The sequence below is a fragment of the Colletotrichum destructivum genome, chromosome 1 (genome assembly GCF_034447905.1).
Source record: "Colletotrichum destructivum chromosome 1, complete sequence".
Classification (NCBI taxonomy): Eukaryota; Fungi; Ascomycota; class Sordariomycetes; order Glomerellales; family Glomerellaceae; genus Colletotrichum; species Colletotrichum destructivum.
Window position 1 is genome coordinate 6,704,658 of NC_085896.1, and position 16,220 is coordinate 6,720,877.

General features: G+C 52.4%; 7 protein-coding genes across 7 annotated transcripts; 5 read left to right on the forward strand and 2 right to left on the reverse strand.

The window, feature by feature from the left end:
• Positions 1-930: 930 nt before the first annotated feature.
• CDEST_02029 (uncharacterized protein) lies at positions 931-2,284 on the forward strand. Its single transcript, XM_062918188.1, has one exon. The coding sequence runs from the start codon at positions 1,304-1,306 to the stop codon at positions 1,907-1,909; it is 606 nt and encodes a 201-aa protein (XP_062774239.1). The 5' UTR covers positions 931-1,303; the 3' UTR covers positions 1,910-2,284.
• A 505-nt stretch (positions 2,285-2,789) lies between these two features.
• Positions 2,790-4,416, forward strand: CDEST_02030 (uncharacterized protein; the record flags this gene model as incomplete). The annotated part of the gene is made up of 2 exons (XM_062918189.1): positions 2,790-3,433; positions 3,492-4,416. 2 exons carry the CDS (start codon positions 2,790-2,792, stop codon positions 4,414-4,416), a joined length of 1,569 nt encoding a protein of 522 aa, XP_062774240.1.
• Positions 4,417-5,873: 1,457 nt separating this feature from the next.
• Positions 5,874-7,181, forward strand: CDEST_02031 (uncharacterized protein). Its single transcript, XM_062918190.1, has 3 exons — positions 5,874-6,584; positions 6,632-6,767; positions 6,828-7,181. Exons 1-3 carry the CDS (start codon positions 5,969-5,971, stop codon positions 7,153-7,155), a joined length of 1,080 nt encoding a protein of 359 aa, XP_062774241.1. The 5' UTR covers positions 5,874-5,968; the 3' UTR covers positions 7,156-7,181.
• Position 7,182: 1 nt separating this feature from the next.
• Positions 7,183-7,968, forward strand: CDEST_02032 (uncharacterized protein). The gene has a single exon (XM_062918191.1). It carries the CDS (start codon positions 7,194-7,196, stop codon positions 7,728-7,730), a length of 537 nt encoding a protein of 178 aa, XP_062774242.1. The 5' UTR covers positions 7,183-7,193; the 3' UTR covers positions 7,731-7,968.
• Positions 7,969-8,442: 474 nt separating this feature from the next.
• On the reverse strand, positions 8,443-9,682 carry CDEST_02033 (uncharacterized protein). Its single transcript, XM_062918192.1, has one exon. The coding sequence runs from the start codon at positions 9,668-9,670 to the stop codon at positions 9,344-9,346; it is 327 nt and encodes a 108-aa protein (XP_062774243.1). The 5' UTR covers positions 9,671-9,682; the 3' UTR covers positions 8,443-9,343.
• Position 9,683: 1 nt separating this feature from the next.
• On the reverse strand, positions 9,684-10,499 carry CDEST_02034 (uncharacterized protein). The gene has a single exon (XM_062918193.1). The coding sequence runs from the start codon at positions 10,163-10,165 to the stop codon at positions 9,875-9,877; it is 291 nt and encodes a 96-aa protein (XP_062774244.1). The 5' UTR covers positions 10,166-10,499; the 3' UTR covers positions 9,684-9,874.
• A 1,268-nt stretch (positions 10,500-11,767) lies between these two features.
• On the forward strand, positions 11,768-13,430 carry CDEST_02035 (uncharacterized protein). Its single transcript, XM_062918194.1, has one exon. It carries the CDS (start codon positions 11,950-11,952, stop codon positions 12,184-12,186), a length of 237 nt encoding a protein of 78 aa, XP_062774245.1. The 5' UTR covers positions 11,768-11,949; the 3' UTR covers positions 12,187-13,430.
• Positions 13,431-16,220: the final 2,790 nt, after the last annotated feature.

A 16,220-nucleotide genomic window follows, 5' to 3' on the forward strand; every position in this document is an offset into this window, starting at 1 on the left:
CAGGTGCCAACATTCGTTCGGCAGGGAGACGTGTGTTTTGATGGAGTTGATGAGGACATTGCTTTCGTCCGATTGTTTCTCACAGTTGTTGGTGTACCTCATCCAGCACGAGAATTCAGTGAACATGCATCTAAAGCAGTACCTGAATAAGGCAAATCTGAATAATGCGATTATCCGTGCAACGCAGAGAACGCAAATCACATTCTTGCTGCGATTGACTGGACACGTTACTTGTAATGTGAAAGCATTCGTCAAGGCCACCCAAGAAGCCAATCCTGAAGCGCAAGCTTTGATTTTTAACACCTCCCCCATGTTGAATCCCACGTCTTGATATCACGGACCTCGGTCGGAGTGGGTCTAGCCGACGGCCATTTGTGGTGTCGGTTAAACTGTTGTGAGAATGCTAGCAATTTACGATGAAAGTTGAGAAAATGCTACAGTACTTGACCGTCCAGCTCCGCGTCGGCGAAGTGCTATGGACCCGGGCGACACGGCAGTATCCGGTTGAAAGCTGAGTGTTCTCGACATCCATTGTCTCGCAGGCGTTGATTGGTGCTGAACGAGTCGATTACTGGCAGGCCGACGCGGCGGGCGGCAAGCACAGTTTGTCTTCTGGATGTGCGGCGCCTAGTGGTAAAACTTGCTGTTGGCCGGGTGGCCGCACTGGTTGCAGCGCCGAGCCTGCCACGCTACCACCTGCGTAGAGCTTGATTCGTGCCCACCTTTTTCCTGCTGTAGTGCCGCGTCAACCCAATCGCCAATGAACATGAAGCTGAACACAGCCATGGCCAGAAGGGGCTAGCCACACCCCGAAAAGCGAGCAACCTCCATGGGAGCCCTGTCAGGCAGCTGTTGTACTATTCAGCTATTTGCAAAAAAAGAGAGGTTCCCCGTTGCGCAGTCACATATGGGTACTGATCTCCCTGACAAGTCCAACGTCGGGCCCAATCGCCCCAAGGCCATGTCGACCATCGTTGGCCTGTGAGAATCGCAGAGGCGCCCTTGGCATTCTTCCTAAACCATCTGCACCAATCCTTCCCGCAGATGCAGCCGCCCTACCTTCTCGCGCCCTCTTTCTTTGGTCTTGCGACAAGGCAGGCTTGCCGTGCCCTTCGGCCGGAACGCGGGCTTGCCCACCCCAAGACGCGCAGGTTTCTCATCCCCTGGCAGTCCCCCTGGCGGGGACTTAACTGATGATCCAACCAGCACCAGACAATGTCGTTCATCCAACCACAAGCTGACAGCGCTGGTAGAATCAACGGTCGATCCCAGCCCTCGGTCGCGATAAAACACACTACCGACCATGCTCGCTCGGGCCATCCCCTCACAGCAGCCACAAATGTCTTCTGTCTACTGCTCCGCAACAGGATCGCACAATCTAAATCCACGTCATGGCTCGGATCAAGGCCGTCGTCATTTCCCAAACTACAATGTAGTGCACAGCCATCCAAGGCACAAGGCAACCACCAACGGCCACCGTACCCTTGTCCGCGTCTTAACACGTCGAATCACCAGAATTGTACCGCAGGTGGGATCGGCGTTTCACTACCGAGCTCGCTGCTGCATGCGAGCGACAGGAGGGCCATATGAGATGTGCTGTCTGTGTTGGCAAAGTGGACGAAGTCCAGCCATTGAACTGACATCGGCGAACCGGTGGAAAAGCATATCCTTCACCGGCTGCAAGCTGCAGCATTTGCATGCATGCACACTATTGAAATGCTGTGCATACCAATTCGGAAGTCGGATGCCGCCGCGTCCATTGCTGCGATCGCGAAATAACGGGTTGTTGTTCTATGTTCGCTCTGTCGATAATTATCGCAGAAAATTAGAAACAACTAAGGCATTGCAAGCTGGGCGGCAAATCCTATGGTGGCTGATAATACCTGACAATTATCGAGGTCATGTATAGCGATGGGGCCGTTGCAAACAACTGGAAGTTTAAGAGTATTGTGGCGGATGCATTGAGAAATGTACCGATGAAGCGGGTTCAAACCAACAACCCGTTCACGGTTTCGCCGTGGGATGAGACGTCACCGTAGGAGGAGCAGAAACAGGAGCCATCGACACTGCCTGCGCAGTCCGAATTGAAGTAAGGGTGCGAAGGAGGGCCGTTGGAGCAAGTGGCCGCCAGGGTAGGATTTCTAAATCATGCAGCCGGATTAGAAGCATGTTCCAAAGACATCCATTTGACGAATAAGGCACGGATGCACTGCAGGCTTCCCCGGCGTGGAGATCCAACCGACAACACCTCTGCATCGATCATGCCCGTTGAGTAGTTCGTCTCCTCAAACTCCGTGCCACCCGACAGATGATTAGCTTGCAACGCCTCGTCTTGTTGGTCCGTCGCCCTGAGAAGGACCCTCGCGTTGCAATTAATGCAAGGCGTGTCGCTGGGTAAGGCGGGCGTTAGGGTCATCGTCCAACGTGCCTCCGTATCAACAGCCAACTGCATCGTCCAAGTGAGTAACCTGGTCTCCTCTTCGCCAAGATGTGCCATCATAGCTATGACCTGCAAGCTCGTGACTTCTCAACCAACGGATCACCTCCGCCCCGGGCCTTTCAGGAAACAATCTTCATGCGGTTTCTAATACCATATCCCGAAGAGCAGTCAGTCGCGAAGCCGCTTTCACGCAGGGCGATTAACTAAATGGCGGCAATAACCTCCTGCCAAACGCGGAGTCAACTTGGCACGACTAGATGTATATATATACAGCAAGATGCCATCCTCGATTCCTTCTCATCTGAATTCTCTCATCGGCTCCCAGAACAACAACCTATCTGCTACCACCATGCCTCCGTCAGCTAGCCATAATCCTCCAAAGGCAGGTCTATCCGCTCATGGCCAAGGGCCCGAAGATGTTTTCAACGAGTTTGTTTCTGTGTTCGGCAGATTCTGCACTGACAAGGGGTTCCAAAGACTGAAAGCCATGATTCTGGAGCATGATACACTTCAGAAAAAGGTCGATGACATAACGACCGCCTACGACAAGAACCTCGGAGAACTGACCCGGTTAATTGCGGATCGAAATGCTGACACAGAGGCGTTCGAGAAGAGGATTGACGAACAGACCAAGCAGCATAGTAAGGTTATGGAGGATAAGGCAGCAGCTTATCGGAAGCTGAATGCGGAGCAAGACACTGTCACGAAGTTGAAAGGAAAAATCAAATCACTTGAGGAGGATGTAGGGCGATCGATCGCTAACAGCAAAAAACACGAAGAACGCGCCGCAAAGCTCGAAAGTACCATTAGGGAACAGCAAGAACAGTTAGCGACGGCGAAGAAGGAATCCGCTACGTTAACAGACAAATTACGGTCCACTATCGGCCAATTCGACACTCAGTCCCAGGCATTGACGAGGGCTGAGGGCGATCTCGCAACCTTCCGGTCATACACTGCGACCTTGACACCCCTTAGGGATGTGAGAGTGGGCATGTAAGTGTTGGAACGATCTGTCGACCACTGTATGACGGAGGCTAACGCTTGGTACCAGATCCGAATTTCTTGGCTCGTCGTTTAAAGACGCCCTGGCCTTATTCAAAGGATTCCTAGGCCGCGAAGTTGACGAAGACAGGATGCATGACTCAAGATCTTGGGACCGCGTCAGGGATCATGTTGCCATACAGCGTGCAATTCCACTTCCTGTCTCGAACTCGACTGATGCGAAGCAAATGAGGACAATCGCGGGCCTCGTCATCTATGCCAGAGCGCTCTCGGAATACGTCTTTCGTCCAACGTACCTTTCCTTGGGCACTAGCGCCGATGATGTATTAGACGCGCTACCGGCGGCGAATGCGTTCCAGGACTCGCTTGTTCGCGCCATGCTTCTTAAAGTGTTGCCCGAACAGCAGAAGACGCGTCAGGATGATTGTGCCGAACGCGTCGTCGAGGAGGTGTTGACGGCGGTGGCTGGCTGGGTACCGACCGACCAGCATGCGACATTCAGATCACAGCTTAGGCACCTCACAAGCGTGCTATGCAGCAACTGGCAGCGTGTGCAGAGGCTTTGTGAGAGGGTTGAGCCGTGCTTTGCCTTCGAGACACCAGACGACTGGCAGCTGATGTCGAGCTGGACAGATCCAGTCGCATCCGACAATAGAGCGAAGATTGCGCCACTACGGCACCAGGAGCTGGAGCCGGCAGCGCTGTCAGCCGACGACGTAGCCAAGGTTGTGTGGCCAGCCTTCCTCGCCACCAGTGTCGAGCAACCTGCGGATGAGGAAGAAAGCCCATCAGATCTCGTCCGCCATGGAATTGTGCTTACGCGTGCCGAAATTCAAGGTGCGAAGGACGAAGAATCGTCGCGGAGGGCCAGACGGAAAGTTACGCGCGACAGTGACCCTACAGCTCTGAAGAGGAGACGCGATTCGGCTGTTTTTTTATCCCGCGGAGGTTCCGATCGATTGGACGTCAAGTAGTGTGTCGCCGCTGGCGGAAAACCGGACAGTGAATGTGCCATGAAGTTCGCAAGTCGTCATAACTTACCACTGGCAAGAAGGATTGAGGATGGATTTCGGATTATTCGGAGAATTTGGAGTTTTTATGTACTGTAGATTGGAAACGCAACATACCATAAGACCCAAAGCAGCCATAGTCCATCTGGCAAGGAGAAGTTTTCCATCGCGAAAAGTGCGCTGATTTTGCGGACTGAAGCAGTGCTACCAGTGCCAGGAGCCGAGATAAATACCAGGAAGAATCCTAAGCATAGGTGTTATGGAGGAAATTGGACATCACCGGCACGGCTTCCCGTAGAAACGCTGACATTCATCACCAGGGGGCTACTCACCTACATGCGGTGAACAACGAGGTACTTACACACCATTGCTGGCCATAACATGCCTGTCATCACATCAGCCATGCGAGGAAAACTGGTAACAGTGTAAACAGCAATTGAGAGCGGGGCACGCGGAGGGTAATCAGCTTCTTTTCAGATCCACGTACGCGATATCTTTGCTGCGTTGTGCTGCGTTGTGCTGCACTTTCGGATGCACTGCTACGTCATGGTATTCGACTACTGGTATGAAACGACCCACAATTTCGAGTCAAATTTTGTCCTGACGTAGTGGGTCCCCATCCCGGTTTTGTCATCCCGCCAACTGGTTTGCCAGTAACAGTGCCCCAACCGCCACCCACTGACTCCACCCCCGACCGGCCTCGATAGTCACCATCCATTAAAGGGCTGCATCTGAGCGCTTTGCTAGTAACAATCTTCGAAGCGCGCCGCCGAGATGGCTCACTTTGACTAGCTTTGCCTGTGTTACTATTAGGATGTCCCAATCACTGCTGGTACTTTAACGCACTCGTCAGTGAAGCGCCCCGTCAAGTCGTGGTTACATGGGTGAGTTACTAGCACATTCAAGGCGCGCCGCCGAGATGACTTCTTTCAAACAGTGCCCGCTGGGGCACTGTCGGTCGAATTAGGATTACATGATAAGCGTCGGCTGGACGGCGACGGCCACTGTTTCCCTCCGCCGAGAGTCACATTACGCAGCGCTTATGTGTCGTTACTGGTAGACCAGTCGGGTTCAGCGTCTGTCGCAGATGTATGCGGGGCGCAGGTGCCGTTAAGATAGGCTGGTTGAACTCGTCTCCCCCGGCATGACAGGTGTTAGCCGTAGTAAACGGGGATCCGAGCGCCCTACTCCGCGGTCGGAAAATATTGGCCAACCGCTCTGCATTGGGCTGCCACATTTGGCAAGGTCTAGCTAGTACGGGCTATTGCAGATGGGACCCTTGGCACGCACCGCAATCTGCTCCCCTGCTGACTGGATTCCCCTGCCAGGTTCAGCACCAACCCCGCTTGCTTTGGGCATACCTAGTGGGCACATATAAGGCCCGCGCCAGAGCCCTTAAACAAAGGCACGGGCGTTAAGTAATATTTCTTGCCAATCCGGTCCGTCATCTTATCTGCCCACTTCACTTGCTTTTCACATACCCAGCATCGCCTGTAACCCATGACCAGCAACAGCGATGTCATCCACAGCTTCACTCTATGTACAATACAAAAAAGCCGAGGAACAAGCCTTCTGTAAGTTGTTCGCGAACCAGCCCTATTTTGGCTGGAAGGGCTGGAAGCTCCGACAGTGGCACGATCACCTGCCTTTGTACTTGAATCCACAGACAGCAGCCGAGGTGATCAAGAACATTGAAACATCGATCGAACTACGCAACGGCATTGCCGAAACGTATGCAGCAGCTTTGAAAACGTCAAAGGACAGCCGTCATGAATATTTCGTGCAATTTTTGAACAGCCTTGTTTGCGCCGTGAGACTTCTACCGGCCGGACCGACGAACACTGGGCACGACTACTACCGTGACCATAAGGCGCAGACAATCGACACTGATGAAGAATCCTTGGGTGACGAGTCCCTTGACGAGGCTGGACCGACGAATCTTGGACACGAGGAGCCCTGTGAACCTCAGGCGCAGACAGTCGACACTGGTGACGAATCTTTGGGCGACGAGTCTCTTGACGATTTGGATCGAATCATGTTCCAGAACGCGGTGCAAACTTTCTCGCTTGAAGCCAGTGAAAACTGGAGGAAAGCTGGTAAAGGGGAACGTCCGTTGTCAGCGGCTTCGATCAGTTAGTCGAGCCACTCGCAGCTGAGGAGTATTGACTGACTTGTATAGTTTCCAACATGCAAGCCACAGAGCTTAAGGCCTTCCTGGCCCAAGCTGAGCTGCTTCATCCCTCGTGGTTCGAGCCGCAGGACTGGGTTTCGTGGCACATGGAAGATCCAGCTCTTCACTTTGAACAGCTGATCTTGTGAGTTATTCGAAGCATACTGCGTCTACCTTGTACTGATTTTTGCGCTAATCGAGAAAGACCGATTATGAAGTCAGGGTTGAAATTTTCAGACTCACCTGTCGCGATTCAGCATTTGGCCGACTCGCAGGCTCCACAGAAAGGGCCAGACAACAAGTCGCTCCACCGTCTCATCTGGAAGGGTCTTGTTGATGCTTCCATGAAAGCGGTGAGAAGAAACGATGTAAACGATTCCCGGGAGATTGTGAAACAGAAGATTCAAGAAACGCTACATCTGGGTGAGCAGCATCGAGCCATGATGGAAATGACCTTGACATCCGTCAAACCGTCTCGATGTTTCAGGCATGGGCTCAGTCAACATCCGACATTCTTTCGATTGGTCAGATAGCAGAGTTTGCAGAAGTCCAGTCGGTCATTGTCTATCGTATGATCCTGGAGTTACCATCGATAACAATGTTTGCGTACTTGTGCGAGTACATACGAATTGAACGAAATCAGAGTCTGCCTCCGCTGTTGGAGAGCTGGTTCACCGATACACGACTCATCAAACACCTTTGGTGGAATGGACGACCCCAAAATTCACGAGATTGGAAGGAAGCAGTAGAAAATTGGGTGATAGCAGATGGAAAGGGCGTGGTAGTAACGGAAAGGAGGCATAAACCGCTCTTATCCCAGGCCATCATCGAGAACAGCTATCGCTGTCACAAACAAATTCTCCAGGGCTTGAAGCAGCAGCCCGTGTCAGACTGCCTCGAACGCGAGCTTAACTTTCCAGATACGGATAGAATTCGGGCTTACGTTTTCGACACCGTTCGTTCAATCTTAGGAGATATCGGATCTGAATGGGGAAAAGCCGACGCCATGTGTGCGTTGCGAATGTACCAACAATGTCGCCCAGGCGGAAAGGCGCAGTTGGTCGTGGATTCATTTGTCGACAAGTGGAAGCTAGCTGAAAGTAGCTGAGCCTAGCACTGAAAGGATATTAGCTGGTGGTGTCTTGATGAGAGTATAATAGTGAGGTTAAAAAAGATGATCGCTGTGGTGCGTTGGGTGTCTTGTTCACAAAACTCTTTGGGCTTGACAAAATTCGTATGCCTACTTGTGGAACATAAGCCAGGCGAGAAGAGAGGAAGGCTTGATTGGCCTTCGAAGTGGCTCAGGAGATACTCCATTGCAGCGATTGCCTCCCACAGACGGCCATGGGTACCATCCTGACCAAAGCCCTGTGTTCTTAGCGTCATCTTCCATATAGGCCGTAGAATAGTCATGATCTCTACCAACTGTCTCCAATCATCTGTGGACAGTATGTCGTCATTAGGGATAGGATCAGGGTTATTCTGAGAGCCACAGAAAGCATCAACTTCATCCTGAAGACGAATTGCTCGTTCGATCATGAGATAGGTAGAACTCCACCTTGTTGCGTTGTCTAGGATAAGCTCAACTTCCCGTGGTGTCTCCTGGGATAATAGGAAATCTTCAGGGTGGTGGCCAGCCTCTTCTCGTGAGATGTTCTTGAAGCTTTGAGTACGTTGGGGTGAAGATCTGATGAACTTCACGATGTTGTGAAGCTTGCCTACTGGCCCCTTTTTTCTCCAGTGGTGGAGATCTTGCTCATCTTGTTGCTATGTAAGGATACAAGTGAAATACCTCGGGGAGCTTCTTAATTGAACGTTTCAGAAGCAGACTTGACGATTCATTGACTTGCAGCCCTCCAACACCGTTAAGGCTTGTTTCTACCGGTGCTCTGCCAGTGTCCCGCTCCTCCACTGATGCCCTTTTAGCGCCCCTTCTGATGCCTTTGTATGAGAGTTAATCCATGACACGGAAATATGTACAGAATAATGTTGCTTTTTGTTAAGTGCTGGACACGAACTGCCTAGTGACCAACTTGCCCTGCTCTCCCCCATCTGTTCGTTTGCAGCTCATGCCTTGAGTTGCCCTCGGCAGCTGCCGTAGTCTACCGGCGGGGCACGCGACTGTCAGAATTCTGGAATCTTCCAGGTCGGGACCTCCCAGAAGCCCAGTAACGTGGCACTCTGTCGCCAGTCTAGCAGCTCCATTACTTCTCTAGCGCCCAGTAAGCTTTTGCTGTTAGCCCATTGGATGATGTCTTGGCGCGTGAGTCGGCCTGCGATTCGTACCGACGTGATTTAACGGACGTGATTTAAGGGATGCGTTTTAAGGGACGTAATGAAGGGATGCCATTTGAGGGATGCCATTTGAGGATCGTGATTTGGGGGAAGTGCGTGCTTTCGGGGATATAATGAAAGGACGTGATTGGCAGGGAAACTATAGGGAGTTTTGGGGATGTCAGTTGGTAACAGAATAGATGCCATCCTGGATGTCATTCCGTCACTCAAAGCTGCTGACCACCCGACGATGTCGTGCTCTGATAAAGCGCCGATAATGAACTCGCTACGTTGAATCAGCGGTTGCCTGCTACAGCTTGCAGCGAGAGCGTGTCTGAATCGGCGAGCGGTTGAAGCCTCGCTAGCGTTAGGGTTTGTAGGGAGAGGCACGAGTTTCCTTGCACTTGCGTACGGATTCGGGAACGTTTCTTAGTGCGTCGTCATGTTCTACAGCCCAGGGGTCGAGGGCTGCAGCCGCGTTGTGCCAGCTCGGAGGAGGCGGCTCGGAACGAAGGATCTGGATGATGAAAGCGAAGACCTGCGCGACAGCCGTACGGTGAAGCGAAGCCTGTTCTCGTCGTCATCCAGGACGTCCAGATTGGGAACACATACATGATAGCGAACGGTGGTGGGGTCATCCGGGATGTGAAGGAAGACGAAGGCCTCGCCTGTACACACGTATCCATATTTAATGCCCTTGCCAATCATAGGAGAAGACCTGGATGACAACGGTGGCAGCAAGCGCATTCGATGCAAACGCGAAACTCTCGCCATCTTTGTTGATCACATCACGTTCCGGTTGGATCTCGGACGCCAGGCCTGTGACGACCTCGTTGCGCCCCAGCTTATGCGGCGCCTTGTACTCGATCGCCACGGCAGGAACGTTCCGACCGTCGGAGGTGCGATGCAGAATTGGTCTGCCTGGTTGACTTCCCCCGCGCCCTACGCTGTGAATTGCGGCTCGACGGGGGTTGGCCTTTATCGCCCTTCTCGATGGACATTCGATGCATGTGTTCGGAAAAGCTGTCGGTTTCGCCGAGGTTCGTGTGGCTCTCGAATGTTACGGTTCCCTCCCTGTAAGCCAAGATCGATACGCAGTCGCAAGTTATCGTACGCCTCGTCGACGAGATTCCGCACCGCCTTTTCAACAGTATCGCGTTCGTACTTCCGGAGCCCAATTTCGCTGCTGATAGGGCTGACCAGAGACATTACATAGTCTAGTTGATGTTGGGATGCAAAGAGGGGTTGGGAAGAGAATCGCTGGTCCATGAGTTGGGCCCAGACCTCATCTTGTGCTGTTGCGAAGTCATCCCACGGGATAATGCGTCGAGGAAAAATCCGATCGGTCGGGTTGGTCGTGTCGTCTTGCGTAGTTAGGGAACGGTTGGTACGACCTGAATGGCAAGACTGAGCGAGTGGCAGGCCTCGAGATAAGCCTGAACTGTTTGTGGTCGTGAAGTTATCGCAAGTTCCTCAGCTTACTCGCGTCGATGTTGTTCTTCCTCGCGTCGGTGGTTTCTTCGAAGTTGCTGACGTAGTTTAGCGAGTTCACCCTCCGTTGTGGTGAGACTGAAGGGAATTGAAAAAAACAACAAGATTCTGGCACCGATGGTTCGATTGTAATTGACACAAGGGTGTGCATAGTGGGCAGGTGGTATGGAGACCTGACTACTGAGTGATTAGCTAATTTACCTCAAGGTGCCCCCAAAGCGGATCCACAAATTTTGGTCTCTCTCCGACCTGCTAATGTGGATCCATCCCAGACCCCCGCTCAACTGACTCAAAGGTGAATTGCATCCCTGTCACAATTCACAGTACCGCGCTAGTGAGGTCGTCCTTCGCATATCGATACCTGACTTGCCAGCCGTTCCCAACCAGTCCCCAGGCCCAGAGATTGATACGTCAAAGGAGGCCATTCCCTGTCATGCCCAAGCCGATGTCCCGAAACCCGGCATCTAGCCTTTCAACTACCTTAAAGGAGTCGCGATAGTGTGGTACATATGTAATCCTCTGAGTGTTTGGCAAAGTACTCAGCAGAGTACATGTACACACAGGCTAGCAAACCCGGCTCTCTTTCGAGATCTTCGTCTTTCCGCCCGATTATACTGTAAGATTATGAGCGTTAAGCAAGGGGCTTGTGTCATCTGATCCGCATCTGTCCTTTAAGCGACTTCTATTTACTCTATGCTAGTTTATTACGTATCTAGATATGTAGTGTTGGTGCTCTTTGTGCGGATAATCCAAAAGCCGCTTTTTGGGACAGCTATTCATGATCTCTGAGGGGTGCAAGCTGCGTTGAATAGCTGACGCCCATTCTACAGGCGGTCCTAGGCTATTTGCACTGACACCCCCGACGTGGGGAACCGGAGCAATACACCCATGCCATGTGTACATGTACAGAGCGGTAATCGTCCTCACATGTGCTCTACGGCTGTTCTGCGTGTCACAACCTAGGTAACGGCCCCACAAGCCGAGGGAACGCCATGATAGATACCTTCCAGATAATCCAAAGATGAGCAGGACATATCATTACCGGAGCTTTCCTGACAACTGTTTGGTGCCGGATTGCCGTGTCGGGGGAAGGACGTTTTATCAATCCGATGAGGTGATCGCGAAATGAAGAGAGAAAAGAGTGCCAAAATGGCTGCGATTCTTTGCTAGGTAGGGCCTTTCGCTGCAATACGAGGTTTAGCTATGGCTGAACACCTCAGGGTTGTCCCTTGCTCCCTGAGTTCCACAACCTCCTTCTCGAAGCTTCTGTGGATATTGGTGCCGAGGAAACCCTGACACACACTCTCTCTTAATGGAGAAAGGCCAGATGACGCGTTACTCTACATACAGGACCATACGGTACACACACACACACACACACAATTTATTACGCCCGGCGGCGAAGCCGAAAGGGCTACCAAAGCTGACTACATGTACATTGCTGAGCTCCTCCATATCTGCCGCCTCGCTTCGGATTCCCGTGGTTTAGTTTTATTATTAGCATGCCACCTTGAAGCCTATTCTTCAAGTGTTCAGCGTCCTATCTATGTACGTCCATTCGCATGTTTGACGTCGGTAGGCAGGACGTCTTCGAGATGGAGGATGCTGGAAACGAAGTGCAGACCGCACAATCCAAGGCCGTCTCTGATTGGCGAGTGGTGGATGCAAAAAAAGCGAAAATCCGTAAAGCGCAACGGTTTTTGAGACAAGTGTCTCTGCGCATGCGGCTTGCAGCCCGACAGGAGCGGCTACCGCTACACCGGATCGCTCATCAAGCCAGAGGGAGAAGTACATCGTAGCTTATTTGAAGGCGCCGAGACCTAACGCATAGTTTGTTGGGCGAATCGTCTAGTTTTGTAGTTGAACGGATTTTGTCATGATGCAGTGGGATGATGATCAGCTAGGCCCCCTTACCCATGTAGACACTTTTTCTTTTTTCCTCTTCCATGGGAGATCGTCCCAGTGCGTGCCGCGAGGCGGCAGACCGCGTTGACGAGTCCTTCTCAAGAAAATTCATTGCACGACATATCGCCCATAGAATGTAGCATCATCACTAGAGAGCGACATAGAGTAGGGTGTATTGAGTAATCGTTGTTGTTCCTATCAACTTTGCTGTGTCATGCTTAGAGGTCGACAACCTCAACTGAACAACTACCACTTTTAGCGTGCGCTGTTAGTGCAATGCTAAAGGTGGGCTCCAGTCCCCGCGGTTTGCCGCCGTGCGCTGGGGTAGATTAGCTGTACGCTAATCAGACCCTTAACAACGCGAATTTTCCCCACGAATCGAGCTGACGATTATTCAACCTAACAAACCGCCGCCGACTCGATATCGCCTTCCGCAGGCTATTTGAAGTCTTCAATTGAAGAAGCAGAGGTTCCATCTAGCCTGCCGGAGGAGGCGGGTTCTTTCCTGGTGAAGCGGTACTCATAGGCCCTATTTTACCACCATCGACCGACTCCTCGACTTCGCTCTCTCAGCACAATCCCCCATGCGAACGAAGGATTCCCCTCGAAGAGTCACAGCTGTGTCTTTATCTATCGTAGAGCCTGGCAGACTAGGACGGAGAGGAATAAGCTGTACCTCCTCTTACCGAACATCGGACAGCCGCCTAACACCAACGAGACACTACGACCACGAAGAGCGCTCCGAAGCGCTATACTTATTTTCGGAAGAAGGAGCTATACAAGGAAGCCGTTTAAGTTGCCGGTGAACCGTGGCCACTGACGGGAGGAGCTCGCAACACGGGAGACGGGTATGGTGAACTATCGCTAGGGTATATCGTGGGAAACCTTCGGCTAGGTCTGGGTAAAGGCTCAATTAAGTGTTAGGTGAAGCTAACCTGGAGGCCCATCGTATAGTGGTCACGGGCAAAAGGCTTGAAATTCTGTGCCAATAGGCTTGACTTGTAGGATATCTTTGGTAGCCCTACACGCCGGATGCCCCTCGGGAGGCCAGCCACGGCGTTAAAATTTACACACACACAGGGTGCCCCATCTCTGCCCTGGAGAGCAGTGTCGGTGGTCGAGTCCAGCCCCGACAACCCGGTCATCCAACGAACTTGTCGACTGGTCTAGGTCTGGTCCATCCAGAGCCAAATGCGGCCGTTTGCTCATTCGGTGACATCAAGTTTGATGTTTTGCGTCCCGCCCCATCACAGTACTCGATCTGTGGGCCTCGATCTGCTTTTGACCAAGAGCCAAAAATGTTTGCTAACGCAAGGACTAACAGTAGGTTGGTGACGTCAGTTTGACAGGGGGCCGACCAGCCTCCTAACATTGAAGCCCCGCGAGTGGGTGGAGAAAGAGGGGCGTAAGAAAAATATAAGTAGGGACATCATGTCCGGCTTGGACTGATGGATTTTCCTGACGGGCTGGGCCTCTAGCCCCCGTCTGCTGAGATGCCGTTGACGCTTTTCCAACGATGCCACTAGCGATGACTCCCGTCTGCTGAGATGCCGTTGACGTTTTGTCAACGATGCCACTAGCGATGACTCCCGTCTGCTGAGATGCCGTTGACGCTTTTCCAACGATGCCACTAGCGATGACTCCCGTCTGCTGAGATGCCGTTGACGCTTTTCCAACGATGCCACTAGCGATGACTCCCGTCTGCTGAGATGCCGTTGACGCTTTTCCAACGATGCCACTAGCGATGACTCCCGTCTGCTGAGATGCCGTTGATGTTTTGTCAACGATGCCACTAGCGATGTTGTTCTTTGCTTTCCCGCTGATGCTCTCCAGCGATGCCACCATGTGATGGGGGCGGCGAAATTCGGACTCTGCAACCTCCCCGTGGTGCCGCCTGGGAACCTACCTTTGACCAAGGTAGAGCCAGTGCAGAGACGTGACGACGTGTGAGTGTGAGTGCTGGTGAGCGCTACGCACAACGTTTTGCAGGTGTGGAAGTGTAGGAACGGATTTGGAGTGAGGGATTCTTGGAGTTGGACAAAATTTCTACACACGCGCTACTATCTACCAGAACACCAGCAAAACCGGCGCGACAACGAATCGAGAGACACAACACGAACTACAACAGCGAGGCTACCCATTTTCGAGCGAACTGGTGCCGTCTTGTGTGCAATGCAGCTCGGCTGACTTGCGGCCAGATCTGGCGCTAGATCAGGGGGGGTGACAGTTAGTCAGGGTGGCCAGCGGAATATGCACACAGTTAGGTGCATATGTTGCTTTCTCTTTTGAACATACTTTCAATGTTTCGAAAGCCAAGAACAACCGTAATGTGCTCCCCAAATCGTCAAAAAGAGCGATGGCTGCCTGATTTAGACGAGTTATGGAGCCAATGTGCTGGGTGACAGTGCGAGTGAGCAGATACACACACACACAGACAGAGTTTATTACGCCCTGGCTAAGCCATAAAGGGCTCTTGTGTCTATCTCACATGCTCCCCTTGTTGAGTGTCTACCTTGGTCTCAAAATAAGCCCCATATATGAAATCCACTTCCGTCTGCGTCATCTTTGATTACTCCTTCCGATGATGGCGATTTCTCGTGAGGTAAGTAACAGGTAATCTTGGAGCCAATTCCTCCAAGTGTTCAGGTCCCTATCTTCGGCGGCTGAAGCGAGTGCTGCTGTCGGTGGCACGAGGGCGCGTGAGGGGTTAGTCGGTGATTAGTGTTGGTGCTGTGATATTGTGCTGTTGTTGTCCTACGTTTGGTTGATCTGCATATCGAGTCGTCCCGTTGCCATGGCAAACTTCACTGTTTCTCTTACGACGTCCATGCATGGCGACCAATCGTCGGGGTCGGATGCGGCCTTCCCGCCCAAGTAAAATGACAGATTGCCTCTGTGCGTATCAGTTCGTTGGATCATCGGTGCGCGTTGTACTGTCAATAGGTTGCACCGGAAGAGAAAATGCTCGACCGTCTCTGCTGCTTGCCCGCATGTACATTGATCCAAGGCGGCCGCCCCGATCTGGTGCAGGTACCAGTTGAGCCTTGCCATCCCCGTCCGTAGCTGGGCCAGTATGCTGGCCTCCTTCCATGAAAATGAGTCGTATAGTTGCCGTGTATGCATTCCCGGCAGGGCAGCATCGGCCCTTTTCGAGAACTTTCCTACACCTTCGGGTAACCTGCGGTACTTCTGTATTCTCTCTAGCGCGTGCCTTAGGGTGGCTGAGTAGGTCCTCGCTGGCTTCTTCCTTGGCTTCTTCCCTAGTTGCGTGCTCTCTTTCGCCGCTGCTTTCGCCTTCAGCTTGAGGTCGGGCTCTACTTCTGCCGGAAGCCAGAAGAGTGTAACCTTGTTGCCTTTACTTGTGAGAGTCTTGGCTGCCTCGTTTATGCGACGGATTTCTTGCTGCCCTGATTGTTGTCGTGGTCTTCCTGCTGCTAAGACGGCCGCTTTGTTGGTGGAGAAAACGTAGATGGCGAGGTAACGGACTCTCTTCGAAAGAGACTCCAGCACCGCTGCTATCGCCATGAGTTCCGCCGTATATGGGTTTTGCTCCGTCCTAGGGCCGACGGTGGTTGATGCTGTCGTCGTGGAGCCGCCTCTCCTGTGTGACAAAGGGAGCAGTACTGTTGTTCCGTAGCCCACGATTCCGTTTCTTGCCGAGCTGCCTGTTGCAGCCCTCACGGCCCACCCAGTCTGGGTCGCCTTGCTTGCCCTATCGCCGTCTTCTTCCACTACCGTATGGATTCGGCTTTCCCACGGTGGCTGTGGGAACGCTTCGATGGTCTCTAGCCTGTCCACTGGTAGGTCTTGGTATGCTGTGGCCATCTTCTGGAAAGGCGAGATGTGCCTCTTGAAGCTCTGAGGTCTGATGCGTCGCAGCGGGTGACTCGTAGGCAGAGTCTGGCGACGCACCCAGAACTTGATCGCT